The following is a 22881-nucleotide window of genomic DNA, read 5'->3' as shown; positions in this document are numbered from 1 at the left end:
ACATACACACGCACACACACTGGCTATTGATCTAGGCCCAATAAATGTTTTATAAGCCCCCTGTAAGGACACCCCTCTTTCATTCAGGAGGTGCCAATGGTCCACTCCGGGGGAACAGATTGCTGTGGTTCGCTCCTCTTTGGGGCCCCTGAATTCTATAGGAGTGTAATGCATTTTGACTGGAGCCCAGATTTACCCCAACTCTCCAATCATTAGTACCATTAAGGACAGGTCTACACACTCTCTTTCCCACACACACATGCAAATCCTACCAATTACATGCTGATGCTGATCAGTTTGGACCCCGGAGTGACCTGGAATTCCAAAGTCTGAACTCGAGGATAAGGGATGGGATGTGTGAGAGGAAAACACTTGCCGATGAATGAAAGCGAAATCGGTCCAGGGGAAAGGATAAGCCTTTCATTCATCCAGATTCATTCCTTCCACCCATGGCTTTCCAGAGCGTCTGCCCATATCTAGTCTGTCTGGGTGATTTCAATGTTGTTTTAGGACGAGGCTGCAAAAAAAAAAAAAAAAAACACACACACAATTTAAATCTCAGGCCTCCTTGTAACCTGAACCTCCAGTTTCCCCCGTGCCCCCTTCTTTTTCTGGTCGGTGAAGACATTCTGCATGGAGCATGGCACCGTTCCACAGGAAATGCCTTCTTAACACCGCAGGAAGGAGAAACTTTAGCCCCCTCTGGATCCGACTCTTTGTTTCCATCTAATCGCATTAAGAGAGCGGCCCAGTCAAGAGACTAAGGCTTGTGCTTGTGTTGTTCTGGGCTCAGGCCAAAACTGAATGCCTCTCTTACTACTTTAAAGCGAATTCCCTCCTCGCTGAACGCTGTCCAGCCAGGGGTTAAGCTCCAAATTGTCTCAAGTCTCGCCTGGGAATTGTCATGCCAGCGAATGAGAAAGATCTTCTGAGCCTAACTGGGCTTGACTTGTGTGGAGGCTAATGGTTAAAGAGTCACGATACGATTTTCTCTTTTTATTTCAGTGGAGATGCTTTGAGCTCATAACGCCATGCACACCGTTTTCGCATTTCTCGAGGTTTTTGAAAAGGCCGTTATGAATGAACTTCCACACAGTAATGGAATGTTAATGGAGTCCTCACTCAGCACATTGGTTCTTCAGCAGAAGAGTGTGTGGTGACTTTTGTACCCAGTTGGAGGAAGTGTTTGTGTGGTGTGTATACCCTTCTCATCACAGGTCAGACAGATTAACAGTCTGCTCCTCTCTGGTATCCGCAATCCAATCTTCCCTGGTCAGCCATTCACTACCATGATGCACACACACATTCTCTCTCTCTCTCTCTCTCCCATATCACTGTGACTGTCTCTCTACCAAGCTCTTCTTCTCTCTTGCTCATACTTGTACACACACGCTCTGCAACAACACATGCTCCGACTGGGTGTCACACAGGCATGAAGATACGAGGTGCCATTCACAAAGACGGCTCAGTGACCGCAGAACACACCCAGTGGGTCGGCACTCCAAACTATGTGCTCTGCATTCTACTGTATATGGATGCAGATCATCTGCTTAATAGATACACGTCTGTTAATGTCAAATGTGAGAAACTAGAGCTTCCTTTGGATCTAGATAGCCTGCCAAATCCTGTGTCATCCTAAAGAATCCTATTAGTGTGTGTGCATGTGTGTATACATGCACAGGCCTGTGTGTGTGTGTGTGTGTGTGTGTGTGTGTGTGTGTGTGGTAGGTTAGAGGGAGGGGGTGTCTTGCAGCTGACAGGTCTTTCAGGAAAGCAGGGCGCAGGGCCATGTAGCTGCAGCTGCCCCCTCTCTGTGCAGTCATTGACGGGGAGAAAGATGGCGTTTACTCCTACCCCCACAGCTAGTCTCACAGACACACACACACACACACACACACACACACACACACACACACACACACACACACACAAAGGCTCGTTCTTCACTCTGTTGTCACAACACCACTTGAAGGTCCACTGAGAGACACACTGTATGCAGGGGGAGGGCATGCTTGTGGGGTGACTGTGTTTTAATGCAATGTATATCGCAATGTGAAAGCATACAGGGGCATTTATCTCACTTATCTCATGTTTTGATTTCTGCAGCCACATTATGTATTGGATGTATTGATCCGAATGCTTTTTATCACATAGAAGATCTCAGCATAGTTCATAAGGGGCAAAGACCAAAGCAGTTGGCAGCTTGATAGTTCAACTCATTTGCTATTGGAGCTACAAATAGCAGCAAGGGGACACCCCCTGACACTGGCATGTGCACTGACACACGCACGTGCCCACACACACACACACACACACACTAATAAGAATAATAGCCACCCATTGTTTAACCAGCCTAACAGACTTAAAGCGCTCTCAACCGTTCCTCTGTTTATGGTGTGTTTATCTAGCAAAAATAGCTGTCCCACCTGTTCCCTAACTGTACTGTGCGTATATGCGCACACACACACACACACACACACACACACACACACACACACACATAATTTAAGGGGACACCTGCTTGTAAAAACTGACATACAGTACAGCTCAGGTTAGGACTATTTTTCTTCTAGTTTTGCATGGGGGAAGAAAAAGGTTGTGCAAAATTCCAGTAGCCCTCTACATAAGCCTTATACTAAAGCAACGAAGATGCAACGCAAAATTCTTTCTAAACCAACATACTGTTAAACAATGTCTTTTTTCAGTCTTGTTTGTCTAATGACTCCTCCTTTTTTTGCCCTCTCTCCTATCTTGCATCCAGGTCTGGATGACAGCCTGCAGCAGTACGTGAGCAACTTTGAGCGGGAGAAGATCAGCGGGGAACAGCTGCTGAAGATCTCGCATCAGGACCTGGAGGAGCTCGGTGTGGCCAGGATCGGACACCAGGAGCTGGTGCTGGAGGCCGTCGATCTACTCTGCGCTCTGGTCAGTAGATCCCTGTTGATGTGTGTGCATGTGTATCAGTTGTACAAATATGACACACGAAAGCAGAATTATGGCAACTCACTGGTACTTCGGGGAGGATTTTTAACAAAGCGTGGGGCTGTTTTGGTCACGCACCCCCTCCCTTTCCCTCGGCGTCTGCGTTCGCTAAAGACCCACGCTGTATAGTTTCTGGTTCGGCAGCTAAAGGAAGCAGCGATGCAGAAAGGCCCGTTCCCACACAGCTCGGCGGGGTGTGGAGCACCGCGGCGCACCAAGCAGCCCGGGGACGTTGGGGAACAGCAGTATCACTCTGAGATGATGAGCGATTAGGTCACAGGGGCCTCGGGCCTGATGTGGCAGATTGAACCTATGAGAGATGATTAGAAGCGGTGAATACTGGTTATCAGGTAGTGAAGAGTGACGGGTTGATCTGTTTGATGGACAAGATGATAGGAGTTTGAAGTCTGTCTTGAAAGCCTTTTTGAATTCTCTCTCCCCACTTTCCCTTTAGTGTAATCCAGAGTCTCTTTCTCACACAAATACAGATACATTCAGGCAATGTTTGATGTCAGTCTCCAGCCTCTCAGACTGACAGAAATGTTAGGTCAGCGGTTTCATGCCCACTGCTATGTCTGTCTATTCGCCCTGGCCGTCCTTCTTGGTTCAATTACATGACCCCTGTTTGGCCCGCTATCGTCACACTGGGACGGGACCGGCTTGACCTGCTGTCCATCATCGCAGCTCCCAGAAGAACTGTCAACAAACCATTCTCTGAGCGAGGAAAAGAGAGAGAATGAAGGAGAGAGCGAGAGATGTTGAAAACTGTCCGCGCTCCAGCTGAAAGAGAACCAGGTTTTCCAGCAGATGGGTTCGATTTGGAGTTTTATCACTTCCTGTGCCATAAAAGTCCCAGATTGCGGTCCCTGCGTTTTGATCAGTGTCAGCGTTTCTCTCAGTGAAATCTTTATGCTCTCTTAAAATGCTTTACATTAATGGTTTTGGGGCAATTTTTATTTGTACCTCAGAGAAACGTACCCATTCAATCTTTTCTCTCCTCCGTGTGGCTTTATCTTGCTTTGATGTTATTCTGAAAGAAGTGGGTCAAAGGGTTATCTCTTTGGGTGTGAACCAACAAGTTTCTTGACCCATGCACATGTCATTTCTTTGTTTATGATCCGCCACCTCAGCCCCCTGAAGCCATGGAGCGGTTTTCTAGGATCCTGTGGGAAGCGGCACATGTGTGATTTCGTCTGCGGTTTGCAACCGGCTCCCATCACTCTCCTCACATCTGATTCTCGTTGCTTGGCTCATATATTTAGGGTTTGGGGGTCAGGAGTGTTGAGCCTATTTTTGATATCTGGGGAAGGGGCGTTCGGATCTCTCTTTGACCCCACCGTCGCTCTCTCTATCATCTCACAATCTCTGTCCATCTCTCTCTCCCTTTCTTTCTCCCCCTGCGGGAAAGTGGGAGTCTTTCCTTGTGGCTGTATAAACAGTGACTCCAGGCCCCCCAAAACAACGCAAAAGTATACAACTTATTATGAGAATCTCTCTCTGATGAGGAGATTAAGTTTCAGGATAACGGCGTGAATGGAGCGAGCCCCTGTAACCATGGGAGGTGGACACATGGAAGCACTTGGGGCATAAGGGGTTAAGTTTTAATGTTTTGATAGATCTACTTGTCATAGTGCGTGTACCATGTGGTTCATCCTAGGGTCCGTATCCTCTGTTTTACCATCGCAGTAATCGGACCCAGACTTCCGCTCACCCCTGGAACCTAGGCATCCAGGCAGTGAAGCCTCAAATCGTTTTCCTCTCGATCAGCTTCATAAATTTGGCCGCGCGCTCCAATGTGCTCTCTCAGCGTGGGTTTGTTATCTTTAATAAGTCCTCTTCCCTGCACTGGAACTTTACTGTTCCTTCAGAATGTGTTATCAGTTTGTCGTGTGTGTGTGCGTGCATGCGTGCACTGTGTGTACTATTATGCAATTTAGTGAGGAAGTATTTCGAGCATTGTTTTTTCATCCTCCCTTCCTTTTCCTTGAAGCACTGGGCCAGGAATGCTGGACTCTCAGTGGCCTTGCACCTAACACCTCCGATTGAAGCAGTCTGGCCAAATGTTTTGTGTCCGTTAGGGGTTTCCTTATTAAGAAGGAGGCCTCAACCTCCCACAGCCCCCATGGGAGGAAGTGAGGCCCCCCGATTCAATTAGGCAAGGTCACTGCTACCGACAGAAACACAGCCCACCAGCACCCGACCCCCTCACGCTCTCACACACCGTTCCCTTCCCCCACTTTCTCTCTTTGTGTTTACTGCGGGGTCAAACTTCTGTTGATGGTGTTGCATAGCCGTCTTTGTGACACTTTGCTGCTGGCTACAAGTTTACGTATGTGCATCCATAATATAGCTTTTAGCTCATGTTTACACCTTTAATATCACAGGGAACTGAGTACTTCTTTTAGCAGTATGGAGCCTAAATCATGATGACTGACAGCCCAACATACGGCCCTATAGCCCTTTAGGAAACAGTCTTATTCTACTTCCCTGCCAGTCAAAAAGCTATCAAGAGCAAACTGCTGTCTAGGGACAGAGAAAGAACTTTTCAATTAATCTTGCTGGAGCGCTCTTAGCCATGATATCTTCTGCAGAGAAACCCAACACCTCTTTATTCTTTCTTAGACCCCAGCGACTCGCTCAAACACCAGAAATACCTCCGCTCCCCCCAGTTGCCTCAAACAGCCATTGAATATATATAAAAGATCATTTGGCCAGGTTGTAAGCATTGAAACTGCTGTGAATGTATTTTACTGTTGCCTAGAGGGTGAATCTGTCCCAAGGTGTGATGTAACTGTTATCCTGAGCAGGCAAAAACCGGCTCATGCACGCATACACACACACACACACACACTCACTGTCACGGAGTGCAAGCTACAGACATTTGTGTCTGTTATAGCCAAGTCAGGTCTGTGTAACGCCTGTGGCGAGGGCAGGAAACACTGTGTTGTGTTAGTCCCTCTCTGTCTCTCCTGAGGACACTTATATCAGTATATAGTCCTTTCAAAGAGGCCCAGCTAGACCCTGCACAAAACAGCTACTTTTACCATCTTGATTCTAGATTAGCAGAATGCCTATGAAAAGCCTTTGAAAGAAGGCACATTTAGCTTGGAATTTTGCTGAGATGAAGTGCATTTGATTGGAAACACAGATTTTTACCCAGACTTGTTTTTTAGCTCAGCTGGCAGTGTGGGACAAAAGCTCACTGGACATCTGTGGACCAGTCAAAGCTGCTGTGGCTGTGTGATTAGCCTGCTAATGACAAAGCCAGGAGAGACGTTTGATCTGGAAATGCTCACACTGCCTTTGTGCTAATGCCCCATTGTTACTGTCTGGTTCATGTCTTTGTGGATGACTGTTGAAGAAACCAAATCGTCAAACTCTTTTTTTTCCCCTTTCTCCATCTATTCTCTGGGCATACATTTGCTTGTTTTATGATGTTTCCATAAGCACCCTGAAGTATTTCCTTGGGAATAGAAATGAGTGAAGTGATTTGTATATTCAGTTTCTTCTGAGCACACTTTGGTGAAGGACAGTGGAATAAAAGCAGACACTAACCACTTGCAGATCTCCTTGTTGTTAGCCAAGCACGTGCTATTTTCCCCCTTGCAAAGCAAATTTAGCTACTGGCACGTCACACATAGCAGTAGGGCTGGCAGCGATGCAACACCATGTGAGCTGATATTCAATAGGACAGGAGTCAGACTGCCCTTCCCCTGCTCACCTTTAGCTAACACCTTGCTCCAAACCCATTCTGTCCGCCATATTGAACTGAGAACATTACAAGGATTTAAGGGATATAGCTTTTTGCATGTTTTTTTATGTCATGAATCAATGAGCTGACCCCATTTGCTTTAGGAAGTGAACTGATTGTGCACTGAGTACAGTCGATCAGGTGTTAAAGCTATCATATGACTTATTGTAAGCTGTATTTTGACAGCATAACCTTTGTGTCGCTCTCTGTATGGATAAGGAATGCAGCCTGCTCGTGCTAATCACACTGTTTACTGTAGATATACGTAAGTAATGCTATATAGTTAACAGAATTCTTTTTATGAGATGCAGGGTCATCCTATATGGTATCCGAAAAGGCTGCCTGTGATCAATAAACCATTCTACAATTAGTTTAGTAGCAGGTGATTATCTTCACGGGTACCATTGTATTTACGGGACGTAGGCCTATTACCAGAAAAGTACCCTTTTTTTCTCTCTCGCTCATAAATAAGAGTGAATAATCCAGCGCTAGTTCTATAAATTATGTAAATGGGGTTGTGCACTTACAAAACTCCAAAAACGTTGACCAGTGGTCACGTTCAATTCCATCTCCCTCTCAATCTCACACTTTTAACCTCCTGTGAAACCCTTTCCATGCTGGTAGAGTTCAATCACAGCCGCAAACTACCCCACACTTCACAGCTGTTCCATACTGTACTTTGTGACCCTTTTAAGATGCGGCTCAGCTCTTTTGTGCATGTGAATAACCTATAAATTAGAGGAATGCGAAAGCAGGAAACAGGCCAGGCAGAAGAATGCAAACTTTGCTCCGCTTGATGGGAATCAGGTGATGGCACGTGCGTGCGCTCCCTCAGTGCGCCCTCTCCCAAGGGCTACAGCAAACCTGGAGACTGGAGTGGAAATTTCACACCAGAGCTGACACCAGAGCAGACAAGCGCTCTTAAATCATGTCTGTCAAAGCATTGATTACAGCCATTCATTGAGCAGGAAACAACATGTTTTCCCGGGAATTAGACTCCACAAGTTGTAAAAAGCGAGTTCCTCTCAGATCTGGCGTGTGTTCTAGGATTATTGCTTTGACCTTGCCTTTGATTGACAGCTCCACTTTGATGATAGTAATACAGAGGAGTCAAAGTATTCATTAATCTATCAGCAAAGAATTAGAGAGGAAAGTGCGTGGGTAGGGAAGTATTAAACATTTCTGCCTCAGTTCATCGTCTGTATGTGTTTGTTATAGTTTGTCAAAATTGTTTATGACTTTCCCGTTTCAGAACTATGGAGTGGAGACGGACAACCTTAAGAACCTGGTAGTGAGGATGCGAGCCGCCACCAACAGTCTTCACATGTCCACGTCTGACCGCAGGAAAAGCCCGGCGTATGATGGCAGCACCTCGCGCAAGCCACCCAATGACTTCCTCACCTCTGTGGTGGAGCTCATAGGTGCTGCAAAGAGCCTCCTTGCTTGGCTGGACAGGTAATCCCACTGTACTATCGTCACCTTCCTCATCATCACTGTACGTTCTGGGCACCTCTAAAGTTTGAAGGGAAACTGAATGAAACTGAATATCAAATGAGCTACAGGTTTCCATACAGCCCACAGCTTGAGCTTTCAGTAAAATAGGTTCAGTTTCTGTTAATTACATTTATATTTTAGATTTAAGTTGTTTATCAAGTGCGACTCACAACTGAGTTAGCAGGTAGGGATTTCATTGATGGACACACATTGGTTATTGCAGGGATTGAACTTGTGGTGTTTTCTGTTATGGGGCGATCACTGTGACCAGTAAGCCACCCTGCTGTCATGAAGAGATACTTTGACATGTTTTTTCACAAGGCATTTGTTATATTGGTAGAACAAATTCCTACATTCAGTCCTTCAGTTTCCCTACAATGGCTTGTTAGCATTGTTAGGGTTCCTGTTTGAAACAAAGGGCTGCAAGCTTGTAGTGTCTGGTGAAGAAAAACAACCAACCAACATATCCTGTTAGCTGAATGCACATGACACTGCAGTAATGTTAATGTGACAGAAGCATTTTTTGGTATAAAAAAGGAATGAAGAAAACTTGGCACCAGCCGCTTGCATGTCTCCACGCTGTTGGCACACTTCATACTATTTTCACCTCTTCCTTTAGCCTGGGTATTTAGCAATTTGCCGGCAGCGATGCAACACCCCATGAGCTGAGACTGTGTTGGACGGGAGCTAGCACAGTCCCCTGTGCTCTCCTACTGACCTGCTCCAAAAACACATTACACCATAAAAGCAGCATATTAAGCAGGTTGCCAGGATTAAGTGCTAGCTGGCTAAAATTAAGCTTCTCTTTTTTTGGCAGGCTTGGCTAGAGCAGGCAGAGTGATGTCATGATATAAAGGGTAGTTGTGATGTTGAATGAGAACAATATAGTATCCAATCTTTACCAGAGCAGTGCTAAATCTTTTGAGCCAGCTATACACATTCACACTGAAGGACTTTAAAATGCATGGCAGTGATCCCACTTGGACACAATGAATCATTTCAGCAGGGGTAGACTGAGTACGAAAACATCCCAGAAGTAGAAGTGCTGTTACTTTACTGAAGTTTCACTTAAATATAAGTGAAATCACAGGTGTAAAAATGTACTAAGTTAAAAGAAAAAGTAGCTGATTAAAATGTGCTCAAATTATAAGTTAGGGAGTGGCTTGAAAGAAAATGGACATTGTTACGTATGATTTATTCCATGCAATGCAAAAAGTCCTGTGACCTGCAATACCCTATATGGACTATATGCAGCTACTAACACAGTCATTCATATTTTATTAATCTAGAAGTCCCTCAGTTAAGATATTACTTGAATAACTATGGCAACAACTACAGTACACCTGTATATGAAGTCTGCTGAACTGATTTGAGTACCAAGACAACAACAACAAAAGTGGGGTTTGCTTAAAAGTTGGCCTTTGTAGTATACCAGGGAACAGTTTCTTTACTGAATCAAACCTTCTGACTTGTGCAGAGACCGCAATGCCAGCAGATGGTTTCTGCTTAGATGGTCAGACCAAAGCAGAAATTCAGCTGGACTTCCACCAGACTGCTTTAGAGAGTTCATGAACATATGAAGGAAATTGGATACAGTCTGGGTAGCTTCCTCAATTCCTCTTGCCTAGTCACCATCAAAACAGCAAACTGTAGTATACAGATAAGGTTTAGGACTCTTTTGTTGTCCTCCAAGTTGATCTGGAAAAAGCCAGTGTTGTCCTCAAGACAGCATGCTGACCTTCATGGGTTAAATAAATGTATTGTTTTTCCAAAGGTTTTCTTCAGATCTCATGTAGTACGATGAGCCACACCGGCATATTTGGTGGTTTTGGGGCTGATGTTTGGGGAACTTGCTTTAGAGTGCATAATTGTGTGTTTTTAGATGGTGTGTGTGTGTGTGTGTGTGTGTGTGTGTGTGTGTGTGTGGGGTTGGGGGGGGGGGGGGGGGGGGGGGGGGGGCGTTGTGCACCAAAATGGCAGCATTCTTGAGTTACAACCAAGTCTGTCTGTGGCCAGTCACCCAAACACACAGCAATCAGAACAAGGTTCACCGGGCCTATTGTGAAGCTCCCTGTTAGCCGACTCCATGTCACTAAGTTGCCCCAATGGAATATTTATTTCTGCTTTCAGCATTTTTGTTACTTGACAGTATATACCATGCATTGTTATCTACTTAGAATTTAGAATTGTGCAGTTATGGAGGCCTACTGTATGTGAGTACCAGATTTCTGCTATCTGCATGCTTTGTGCTAACATCACGTTCCCAATGTTCTCCCTTTCTTTCTTTGTCTGTTTGCAGGACGCCCCTGACAGGGATCAGTGACTTCACAGCCACCAAGAACAAGATCATTCAGCTGTGCCTGGATCTCACCACCACAGTTCAACAGGTCTGCACGCCAGTTAGTTCACCAGCACACGTGTAGCTCACCCCTGGGAAACACACGCACACACATGCACACACAATTGCTTTTTCCACTGAGGGCAGACCGGCCTGAGGACATAGACGTGCAGGATCAAGTGGAAGAGAAGGGAGTTATGGGAAATGTGGTCTGGCGGCCATGACATAAGCCTGAAGCCAGCAGTCTGAACACATTACAGCCCGTTGATGTTTTGCTCAAGATTTTTTCCCCCCTTGCGCTAGCTAATGAGGAGACCCCCTAAGCACGGGGACGTTTAGCGCTAATCGTAGCCTTTGTGTTTACAGTTTCATAAAACCAACTGGCGCTCTTTAAAAGTAGCCTGCCAACATTCCCCAGGCTGCGCTACTCCCTCGGCCATGTGGTTCCTGTTTTGCTCCTCCAAGATGCTCGCGGCGGGAGACCGAACCGTCTGAAAGCACTTCCTGTGTGTAGGTTTAATGCGTTGATGTGGAGGTGGTCCATCTGACTGCCAGATAGATGGATAACCGTCAGCATATATATACCATATTCCATGACTTTCAGCACATATTTCCTTTGGCATCATGTTATGAGACAGTTAGGGGTCCATTATTGTCAGATTTATCGGACTAGTTATGCTTTGTTATGCATATGACTGAAACAAAGGGAGCTGGTGAGAGGCTTTGCCTTGCACAACAAACACATTAGTGTATTTGTTCCATTTGTTCGCCCCAAAGGGCTTGTCTTAAGCATAGTTCAAAACGCAACTCATTTTACACCACCAGTGAAAGTGACTGTCGGGACCCCAGGTGTCATTTTTAGTGGGTTATTGCATCAAAATAAATTCCTTTCCCAGAGTGCCGATTGCCTCGCCAGTGTCTGGGATTTCAGCGCCTCTGGTGATTTACTGTGGGGGTCTCGGCCCCGGCCGACCAGGGGAGGCGGGGGTATACATTTCCCACGCTGCCGTTTGAAGTAGAGGGGTTTTGTGCATACGGAGTAGAATAATCTCCTCATAGGTGCTGAAGCGGCTTTAGCAAAATTGGAGCGGCCATTTTACTCCATCAGCTGTAGGAGAGACACACTGGGGTCCCCCATTAGTGTCCCCAAGGATTATTTTGACGCATCACAGATAAATTCTTTTTTGTCTCACATAAGCTTTAAACCAGTGTTCAGCAACCTATAGAACCGCAAAAATACTGATGAGGAGGCTTGTTTTCAACTCATCACATATAATCCAATGTCAAATATTCACTTAAATCTCTAGTCTAGACAAGTCTAAAGCTAATGTGCTAGTATTGGGCTAAAGTTGCAAGACTCCTGCCTCACCCTCTCATTAGTTTGGACCACTTGGGCTCCCTTGGTTTTTCATAAGCCCACTGGCCAGCTTATGAACCACTGATTGATGAAATAGGTTGCATAGGGACTGCCACAGTGATTAGTTTTATGATGGGGGAGGGCGTCATGAGGTTGCCCAGCTTGTTCATGAACTTCAGCCAAGAATCAGGGCTTTTCAGAACGCACAATTTACGTGTTCTGCCTGAATGAAGCCTGTGTATACACACACAATGGGATGCAGCCATAAAACTGTGAGCGTGGCACCCATCTCAGCTGACATGTTAGTTGAGAGGTCATTCTCTTTCAAAGAGCAAATTTTTCCTTGTTCCCCTGTGTGCTCTGTCCTCACTTCATACTCCTGAATCATTGGATGAGATGTGCAGTTTCTTTCTTATCTAAGGCCTTTTTTCAGCAGAAAAGCAGAGATGAAGTCGGCCAAAGACCGAAATTTAACGAGTACATCCATCATATGTGGAAACGGTATGAATAACAGGATGTCAGAAGGCCAGGTCCACACTGTTGCAGTCCATGGCTCTTATTCCCCCCAGCTGTACAGGCAGCTCGGTTCTTGTGCTGTGCCAACACTCCTCTCTTTCGGCCACTTCATTGCTCGACCAGGCAAATCCTCTCTGGTCGCAGATCAAAGGCCCACAGGGCTGCACAGAGTCATCTGATCCACACCGGCTGTGGGATCAAGTCCATGACGTGAGGGATCAGTACACCCAGGGAATCGTCCCTCAGCCTCTCTCGATGTTTAGTTATGATCTGGCTTCTGTCTACAAGGAGGACTTTGGTTCGGACAAAGATATGGGATTAATTTGGATTCCACAGGCAGATCTTAGAGGGATTATCTGCGATATTGTATTCACATTATTTGATGGTTTGCTTCTATGAAACAGGAGAAACGAATCCTTAAATGAGATGGCATGTCAAAGCTTGGCGGGAGTCGCGCCAAGCAACGTCTGCAGCACATAATGATGTTGTTTTGTTTCACAACCTCTAAACTTCAAAATATATATTTTTAGCACATCCTTTTTGGCTTAGACGACATCGTAGTCATCCAAACATAGGCCTGTTTCTAAAAGAAATATGTAGTTGTGTGTTTGTGCAAGTTGAGCCAAATTCTTTCCGAAACCACCATATATCCTTGGCTGACTTTGGAAAATATATTGTATGGAAACATGATTTTAGCACCAATACATGTCAAATGAAACCTATTATGATCCGTTTTTTTCCCCCATTATGTTTATATTGGCTTTTCACTCCCCCTGCCCCGCCAGTATATGGGAAATGTGGCAAAGTCACGTGTATACTACTCTATCAAAAGAGCTTAGACCCTCAAACAGGCATTGAGAGCACAGATCATTTCAGACATAAATAGTTCTATCATAAATATTATCGAGAGACAATAGGATGTACTCTGCTTTGAACTCAAGCCATCGCTCATGGCCATAGACAAGCAAGCAAATCTTGTCAGTGCAAACAAAGCAATAGTACAACAAGCCAAGTGCATTTGAACACAGACGCTCCCCTTCAGCCCAGTGGAATGTGCAAGCCATGGAAATATGGAAACGCTTGCTCGACCCCCATGCGCTGTCTGCACAATGGATTTACAAAGAGCAACAGAGCTGGCTTTGTAGACAGCACATGTCCATGCATGTCACTAATACTATGATAGCTACAACTCCAGTTTTCCTTTGTTATTTTGCATCAGCAAAGTCTTGCGGCTTGTGAGGACTCATGGGAAATAAGACACTTGTTGAAGTAGTTTTTCTGTGCTGCCTAGTTTTGACAGAGGCGTTTCACCTGTGTTTTGATGGATGGGTGCCTTTGGGGCATTCCCTGCATAGACACAATTCCATAAACAGGCATGGCCCCCCCCCCCACACCAACAGTACCCCCCCCTTTTGAGCAGCTCTAACCAGGGGCCCTTTCACCACCAGTAGCACAGTTGTCAGGGGAGGCTGTTGCCTCAGCTGTGTCTGGTCCAGCTGCGGTCTATGAGGGCAGTGTTGGGACGCTTGGAGGGGACAGTGGTCAGTTTCCCCAGCTGACTCTGCAGTTCATACTGGTGGTGCCTCACCCAGAACAACTAGGATCACTGCTACTGTGTCGTGTTTGACTTCCAGAGACCCCCTGCCTCCACTAACCCATCCACTCATATTGCTACTGTGGCGTGGAAAGCATTGATGCATCCAAAGGTTTCCACAATATGATGTAGAAAACCAAAGCACTATTAGGATGAGGGTTTGATTATTTAAGGTTTAACACAATTGTTCCCCACCACATACTCTGCACATTGTTAGCATATGACTGTTAGTATGGTATTTACATTCCCATATAGTTTACTGTAACCCCACACGGCATCATGCAATTATAGCCTCCCCAGAATTTACGCAGAGAGGTCATTTAATTCTAAAAGCTGTTTATTTGTTGCCGTTCTCCATTTTTCTCAGGTCTATATCTGGAATGCTGATTATATCCTATTTCCCCAACCCCTATACTTTGTTTTCACTCTCCAGCCATTGAATAACCTCATCCTCTGCCCTGTTGTTTACTGCTCAGCAGCCTATCTAACATCACTTTCTTCTGTCTAACAGGACTGCACTGTTTACGAAATGGAAGAAAAGATCCTGGAAGTTGTAAGTATATCTCTTCACTTTGTTTCTCCTGATGTAAACTACATTAGACCCGTGAGTTCCTACATAGAGGGGGAGAAAAAAAAAAGTCTGTTCTGATCGTTTGGGTAAATGTCTTTTTACATGGAGATTGTGTGACATGCTTTCAGCAGTGGGGTCAGGTTTTTTTTTTTTGAGTGAATAGGACAGACAGGCTCTTGAATTGCCAGTGGAGGAGGCGGCTCTAATACGCCCCGGCCATCAATCAGTGTTTCCTTTTGCTGACACTCTCCAGACTCCTTGGGCTAACACTGAACTTCCTCTACCGCTCTGTCTCTCGGTCTCTCTGTCTCTCTCTCAGACACCCTCAGTGAACTCCACATTAGAGCCGAGTCTCTCTTGGTCCCTTCCTTTGTTTCTTCCTATGCTTTTTCTGCCTCTGCTTCATCTTTATTTTTCTTCATCTTCTCTCTTTACCTCTCTCATTTATTTACTTCTATCCCTCTCTCTCTGTCTGTGTATTTCTCTTGATCCTATACAATCTTTCCATGTATCTGCATAAGCCTAACTCTACACAAAGTGAACACAATGCATACAAACAAAAGGCATGTGCCTGAGAAGGCAAGTCACAGAAAAGACCCCACTAATGATGACAAATTGTTGATTATGTCCCGAACGAGAGGAGGGAGGAAGCAGAAAAAAGGGCGGCGTGACTGTTTTCAGTGTTGTGTGTGCATGGGTACAACCAGTTAATGGCATGCTAATGGTCCCCTTTCCTCTTAAGCCTTCCTCTAAACACACACACACACACACACATACACAAGCAAAGGGAGCGAGGTAATTAGCCCAAAGTAACCGATGAAGGATAAGGTCCTTGCGTCACCAGTGTAGCTCTATCTTGCCTTGTTCTAACCTGTAAGATACACAGTACTTCCATTGATTATAGGCACAATACATCAAGAGAGTCTTGTGTTTCTCATGTCATTCCTTGACGCGTTTTGTTTTTGCCTTTTTCTATTGCAGTCCAAGGTCTTGAACAGCATCTGTGATCAGACCGTGAGAACCACCTCTGACCCCCTGATGAGCCAGTCAGCCTGCCTGGAGGAGGTCCAGCTGACCAATATCAAGCCGGGGGAGGGTCTGGTGAGGAATGCTGGGGGATTTTTTTTCTTCCCCTGCTTTTTCTACTCTAAACCCACTATCTGCCTCATGGGTTTGCAGGCCAGGAATGTGTGCAATGTGTGTCAAATTGTGACGCTCACATGTCTGTCATACTTTGCTCTCCCTATGAGAATATCATGTTTTTATTGAAAACATAAGTAAGGTTTTTTTATGGTTTCGTTGCCTCAGGGTATGTACATCAAGTCTACCTACGATGGGCTACACGTCATCACTGGAACCACAGAACATGTAAGTATGACGGTATGCTGGCACATTCAGAGTTCCACCTTGTTAAACCACTGATAGGATAGATTGATAGATTGATAAAAGCCCAGAATAAAGCAGTTAGTCGAGATCTGTATTTATGTCCATCATATCTAATAGTCTCAGTTTGACGGGGACGAACCAATCAATGATTTGCCATTTCTCTCATTATATGTCTTATATCCTCATCTCTCCTAATAATTCCCATTATGGAACAAGCCTCTGGTATTGGTTGTTAAAAGATCAGCTCACCCTCTTACTCCCGCTCCTTTCCCCTCCTATCCTCCCCATCTTCCTATTCCTCCTATCCTGAGGGCAAACCAGTTCTCTGACTTGCACAAGGCAAGTTAAGAACTGCTCATACGTAAAGGAAATTGTTTGTTTCTGCTCTCCAACCACCAGTGAGTGTCACAATAAATGTCCTACCCTTTCCCCGCACTGAGACATCCAGTCAGTGACTAATGCAGCAGCATCACTGTCACGGTCGGATCCTCACGCCTCCGGTCCTTCATTGTGAATCAGGACCTGATTCATCACCAATAATGACTAGTTAATCCTGTTTGACATCTGTTTGACATGAAATACAAATCAACTGATATCCATACACGCAGAGAGCATTTTCTCACGATTTGTATAGAACGCACGGTATATTTTGTCTGTTTGGATATTTGGTTCTTAAAATGCGTCTTGGAGAAGTGAAATGTAGAAAAAATATAAAAAGTGATTTATCTGGCATTGACATTTCCTGTGTATGTGTGTATGTGCTTTAGTCCCCAGCAGACCTGACCAGGAAGATCCATGCTGGTGATGAGGTGATCCAGGTTAATCAGCAGACAGTGGTGAGCGCCTCAGTTTCCATGGATACATAGATATTTGACCCACTACACACTGTACATAATGGCAAATGAAGTACACAATGTAAACAATAAGGCGAGTTAATCTTGTCATTGTCTTGAGATGGTCTCAGAGTTGTGATCATATAAAAATGGAGCCCTTTTGTGTGTGTGTGTGTGTGTGTGTGTGTGTGTGTGGTATATCAGGTGGGCTGGCAGTTGAAGAACCTGGTCATCAAATTGAGGGAGGACCCTAAAGGTGTGGTGCTACTCCTTAAGAAGAGGCCCACGGGCACAACAGGCTTCACCCCCGCCCCGCTCAAGAACATGCGCTGGAAGCCACCAGTACCACAGGTAGGACACACACACACACATTTCCTCCTCCTTTCATCTGTGAAGTTCAACTAAAGCCTGTGTGTCATTGTCTATAGTCAACCAATTATCAGCCTTTTTAGGGAGTTGGTTCCAAAACAACAAGTTCAGACACGTATCACAGAGCCACCCTGAGAGTGCTGCAGGATGGGAGGAATACAGCAATGGGTTTTTCTTGCATGGCAGGAGACGAACACAAACAAAGTCCCATGATGTCATTCAGTCTAGGAGATAGAGGGTGCCAGCCAGTGGTGCGTGAGTCTGGAAGATTGTATCTGCTTTATTAGAAGCAAAAGGCATTGATGTTGCAGTCAATAGCGCTGGGCGGCCACCTATAGGTCTAGGTTTAGGAAGAATTGATGTGGGTTAGGTCACCTGGTCTCCATACAAGACAATATGAGTTAATTCATAAAGTGTTCGGGTCCTTCCCCTGAGAAAAGGTCAAACCCCTCCCCCAAATAGCTGTTGTTCAAAGAACATTCAAGTCTCCAAAGGGGCAGCTGATAAATCCTTTGTTAATAAAGTTATGTAACTGTAATCCAATTTGCCTTTCTCCCTTATGTGGACAAATTAGACTTGGCACAGCTTTTAGCCACGCCTCAGCACCTGAGTCCCCTCTAACAGGGCGCTCCACAGGGAGACAATAGAGCCACTGTAACCTTAGACTTCCAAAACTCCGGCTCTGGCATCGTCTCATCATGCCCCAAGAGGCTGTTGCATAGGCTGAGAAGGCCAGATCAGATGATATCAGATGGGAGCGGGTTTCTCAAGACGACAAAGAGGCTCTCAGCACAAAGGTGGCCGATGTCAACCTGTCCACCGGTGTCTTGTTTGAACAAGGTGTCAGGCATATCAGCATTCTCCATCTCAGTTTATGTGCGATAAGCTGGCTCCAAGGGCAAAACAGAGATGGATCACACTGTGATTCAGGAATGAATGACACTGCTTTTGTAATACTGTATAATTTGTATGCAAGGGAAATGTAGAGAGGGGAAGGGGAAAATTAATCGAGGGATCCCAGGTTGGATGCTTGGTTTCTCAATTTGTTTGCATCCAGTACAGTATATTATCTCCAGATTTCTGGCAGTTATCCTAGCAATACATATTATCCAGGTCTGGGGAGAATGGCAGTGAATAAGAGTCAAGCGTTTTAGCCAAAAGCACAATGTTGTTGAGTGTTGGGAACCATAACTGTGGGAAATGAGTAGGGTTTTAAGTATATGTCTCAAAGGCTATTTTGGACTCCCCTAAGAATCTTTCCATACCTCAAACAAGAAGGTTTCTGCTCAAGGAGACACACACAGGCTCTTTTAGGTCTTACCACATGTGGACAACTCCTCCCCATTGCCAACAAGTCATATTTAGTCCTAATTTGGGATTTAATAACCCAGACTTGTGGCAGACACAACAAGCTATGAATTAATTTGCTTCAGCTGTTGTTCTTTTAACAGTAGACCAGTATATGTATATATACCATCAGTTGGGATCAGGTGTTTTTCTTAGATCGTGTGGTCAGTGTGAAAACTTAATGCACTAATTGAGATGCATTACTAGGGTGACGGAAAACCTCCTGTCACTGATCAAGATGAATGTGGAGAGGAGGGCATTGACAAACTAATTGCGCTGTGCTTTCCAGAACAACACCTCCCTGATCAGAGCCCAGTCTCCCTGCGGCTCAGCCAACGGATCGACCAAAAAGGAGAAGCCAGCTATCTTGGACTTGTACATCCCCCCTCCCCCCATGGTGCCCTATACCCCACGGTGAGTAGTCCCGCTCCATCTGCCAGCGTTAGCCACAGTTCATTTTCATTTTTACTTCAAATTTTATTCAACAAGTTCAGTCTCCCTTCCGCAGAAATACCCACCAAACACTTTCATTAGAATACTTGGATCATTAAATTGACTTTTTACAATCCATAACGCCAACCATGAAACGACTCGAGCGGCAAATGACGAGAAAGTCGGAGGCCAACCGCTCCCCTGCAGCGAGTGAACCGCGCGCCCCCGGCCAGCCTCCACCACATTCCCTCGCCTGGGCCTTTGAGGCTGGTGGATAATGAGTGTGTCCCGGCCCCCTGATCGCTTGTCTCTCGCCTGGCGTGCACCTCCCTCCCCTCCCCTCCTACTGCACATTCTGTTCTGCTTGTCTTCAACCCACCACCCCCACCGCAGCCGTTACGCAACGGCCCCTTCATCCACCTCCTCCAGGGAGACGGCAAACTGTTGCCGCGTTTGCTTCGTTTGCTAGGGGGGCTGAATTTGAAAATTAAGTTTGCAGTTCTTGTCGTATTTATTTCACTGGTATTAGGCCTGAAGGCAGCGGCATAACGTTATTTGCTCACACTTAATTCTAATCGCGGTATGTCACTTCATTACGCTGCGCTGTGCCAAGTGAATGAGCGTTTGGTTTCTCCATGCAGGGAGGGAAGGACAGGCTCCTTCTCCAGCATCAGCAAAAGACCAAAGGGCTCTGAGTCACCCAACTCCTTCCTGGACGAGGAGAGCAGAAGGCGCTTCACCATCGGGGATTATGACAAGATAGGCGTGGGCTACCCCATCGAGGCCAACGTCATACAGCCCAGAATGAGGGAGCACAAGCCTTCACGTGGTCAGTACCATCTCAGCAGGGGAAACCTATTAATATTTCACTGATGAATACTGAATAAATAAAGAAATTCTTTAAATAATGCGATTCACACATATTGACCCCTTGTTTTTAGGTAAACCCCGCCCCCTCTCCATGCCAGTGGATACCTGTCTGGGCGTGGTAGATCCCTACGCTAAGCCCTGGACACAAGGAAGGAAAGGTACTGCACACACATACACTCATGCACACATATTGATTGATTGATATTAAAAATGTTATTGACCACAGTCATGATAACCAGTTCACACATATTAACTTCTGAATGCTCAAACAACTTTACAAATTTAGTAGGCACACCTTAGAGGGAAATGATTAGGGGTATCATTGTTAAACATAAGACATCTTTATAGATATTATTATCCCCATCTTGATTTATTTCTACATCATCTGCCTTTCCATGGCCCATGTTCGCAGTAGAGAGTAAATTTTTCTTTAATTTATCATCACAAGTATTCCAGGTCTTCTACTTTGCAGAAATGTTAGATATATAACGGCAAACCATCAGATGGATAAAGACTGAGCAGCTCATCTGATTTCCATTGGCCTTCCAGTAACTTCTCCTTTTCTCTCCTCTTCAGGCGAAGACCTCCTCTACAGGTACCTGAGCAACGAGAGGATCCCCACCATTGCCGAGGAGGTTCCCTCGGTGTCGCCGCCCTACAGGCCCGGAGGGGAGCGGCAGTTGGTCCGAGGAGTGGACCACATCCGCGGCAGCCGCTACTACTCCAACTCAGACCTCCACAACAGCGCCACCATCCCTTACCAGGACGACCTGAAAAAGGCCCCCGTGGCCCCCGCCTCCAAGCGCAACCCGGCAGAACGCTCACTACTGGTCAGTTGGATCACGCGGCTTAAGCTATTGACTCACTGATGATGCGCTTCCTGTCCGGGGCTTCCTGTTCCTGTCTTGTGTCCTTCCTCAGTGCCTTTGATTTTAATGTCCGGCTGTGTTTTTTGCAGTTTTGGGCTCTCTCACACTCCTCTCTCCCCTACCTCCATACCTCCCTGGTGTTACTACTACTACCAACTACTACTCCTCAACCAAACTTGCTTTCGTAGTACTCACTGCGTTACATCACCCCTTTAACACTGCCCACAACCCCCCCCCCCACCCCTACAAGTCCCATCTCAACCTCAAGAGGATTTATTCAGGTTTAGGACACTTTGGCCTTGTGTGCTATCTATGGACTCCTCTGTACATATTAAGTTATATCATGTTTCAATTGAGATGCTCTCTGGTACCATTGTTTGATATTTTAGTCACTAAGGTCATCAGAAAACTTGCTTGATATTACTCCAATGTTGTGCTTCTTTTGGTTTCATTTGCATAAATAAGTAAAAAAAAAAAAAAGTAAAACAAAAAGAATATATTGTTAGTGTAATTGTGCTTTTATTTTACATGCTACTTTTTTTCTTTTTCATATTACACTTTTGTGATCAGTTAGTTACACTGCCCATTGCCTATGGTTGCCTCTTGTAAACTATGCATATACATCAGAAAGATTTTTATAGTCACTTTAGTTGACAAGTCAATGCTGCATTTGGTTGGTATGTAACAGGATGTTTTTCTCTCGTCACCAGCAAATATTTGTTCTGGTTTTAAAGCTATGCACTCAATTCTATACAGTCTAAAAGTTTATATCCTGTCTTTCAGTTTGTAATTAGCCACCTAAAAGGCCTATACATACAGCTGGTTGACACAAATAACTGGTCTTTTAAAGTGTCGGCCCATCTTTTCAGAGACACACAGGTCAAACAGCCTCCCATTAGCTGCTGCTGCTATGGATAGATCATGGGTCACAAGAGACAGAATGACAGTATTATTCAAAAAACAGGTAAAAAGTGTCAAAAGAAATTGTTGCTTTACCTGCCTTTTGTAAGATTTGAATAGCATTTTATTAAAATGTGCAGTTCATTTCAGTGGTCGTTTGTATTGTCTTTATTTTGCCAATGGGTTTGTGATAAATGCTCATACATTTTTGTGCCTTTGAGCATGTGGGGTGATGATAAGTTTGTTTCTGAAAGCTCCACGTTTGTTTTCCAATTAAATCTTTGTCAGAAGTCTCTACAAACTGTGCTGCTGAACTATGCGGCTCATTCTGTTAATCTAGGATCACGTTACACACTCAAAATGTCAGTCATTACCATAAAAAGTCAGTGAAGGACATTTTTTAATATATTTTGAAAGCAGGTTCAACATGTAGAGCTGACTTACCTGCTTTGACCTGTGAGGTGAACTCGCTTCTGTTTGTTGAGCATGTGGTGAAACAGGATAGCTAATGTCAAGTTACCTTTTCTCTGCCTCAGATGGTGATGGTTATGCAACTGCTTCCCTCTTTGATGAACCTTCAGTTCAAGCTGGGGCAACATATGTTCATAGCAGGTTTTCCATCAGGGGATCTGATTCCCACACATATGCTGTCTTTTAACCTGTGCATATATAGGGTTAGGATTACCTTCTGTTACTGCCTCCACCGTTTCCACTGTTTGTTTGGAAGACACATTTGCCTGGGAAGATCACCTACAAGCACCTTTCACCATGGAAATGAAGATCTGCCTGCTGTCAAGAACGATCCACTAATCCCCACTCCCTTCCCTCTTTGTTTCTGTTTCTCTGTGCATGATTCCACTGGTAGAGCGGGTCCTCTTTTCTAATCTCTCTTCCACTTCTTCCTCCCTGCATCGTTGCTCTGCCCTAGCTTGCCAAGCTACGGTCGCCTGCGGTCCTCGCTAATTTGCACTCACTGAAAATCTGTGGTCCACCTAAATACTACCTGCACTCTGTTTAACCCACTGCTAAGTTTGCTAACCACTAACATGCCATGCCTGCATATCAAAGATGAGTACAGGGGAACGACGTGTTGAATTGTTGTTGCACTGCATGCATGGAATGACTTGCTGTCTTTGTTAATTAATCACAAATCTCTTAGCAAGAGAGAATATGGGTTATATTCTCTCATATTCTTGGGAGGAGTAAGCCGTTTTGCCACAGTGACACCCATTGAATTCGCAAAAATTAAGTTTGTAATCCTGATGCATCAGT

At 45.1% G+C, this 22881-nt stretch overlaps 1 protein-coding gene across 1 annotated transcript; it reads left to right on the top strand.

The window, feature by feature from the left end:
* Positions 1–2797: 2797 nt before the first annotated feature.
* Positions 2798–21742, top strand: LOC139665821 (connector enhancer of kinase suppressor of ras 3-like). Its single transcript, XM_071544821.1, has 12 exons — positions 2798–2925; positions 7986–8188; positions 10527–10614; positions 14544–14585; positions 15585–15704; positions 15912–15971; positions 16757–16825; positions 17027–17173; positions 18828–18952; positions 19612–19799; positions 19912–19998; positions 20417–21742. Exons 2-12 carry the CDS (start codon positions 8031–8033, stop codon positions 20707–20709), a joined length of 1377 nt encoding a protein of 458 aa, XP_071400922.1. The 5' UTR covers positions 2798–2925; positions 7986–8030; the 3' UTR covers positions 20710–21742.
* Positions 21743–22881: the final 1139 nt, after the last annotated feature.

The sequence above is a fragment of the Centroberyx affinis genome, unplaced genomic scaffold, assembly GCF_046629955.1.
Source record: "Centroberyx affinis isolate AG114_WGS23_722 - 3 ecotype Tasmania unplaced genomic scaffold, CSIRO-AGI_Caff_v1 ptg004678l_1, whole genome shotgun sequence".
Taxonomy (NCBI): domain Eukaryota; kingdom Metazoa; phylum Chordata; class Actinopteri; order Beryciformes; family Berycidae; genus Centroberyx; species Centroberyx affinis.
Note: the sequence above shows the minus strand (reverse complement) of the source record. Positions and strands in the feature narration are given on the sequence as shown.

Excerpts from the sequence above, each read along its gene's own strand:
- LOC139665821 (XM_071544821.1), top strand. The coding sequence starts at position 8,031 with ATGCGAGCCGCCACCAACAGTCTTCACATGTCCACGTCTGACCGCAGG. Across the intron at positions 15,972-16,756 it reads TCACTGGAACCACAGAACAT|TCCCCAGCAGACCTGACCAG; the intron begins GTAAGTATGACG and ends TATGTGCTTTAG. Across the intron at positions 17,174-18,827 it reads GGAAGCCACCAGTACCACAG|AACAACACCTCCCTGATCAG; the intron begins GTAGGACACACA and ends TGTGCTTTCCAG.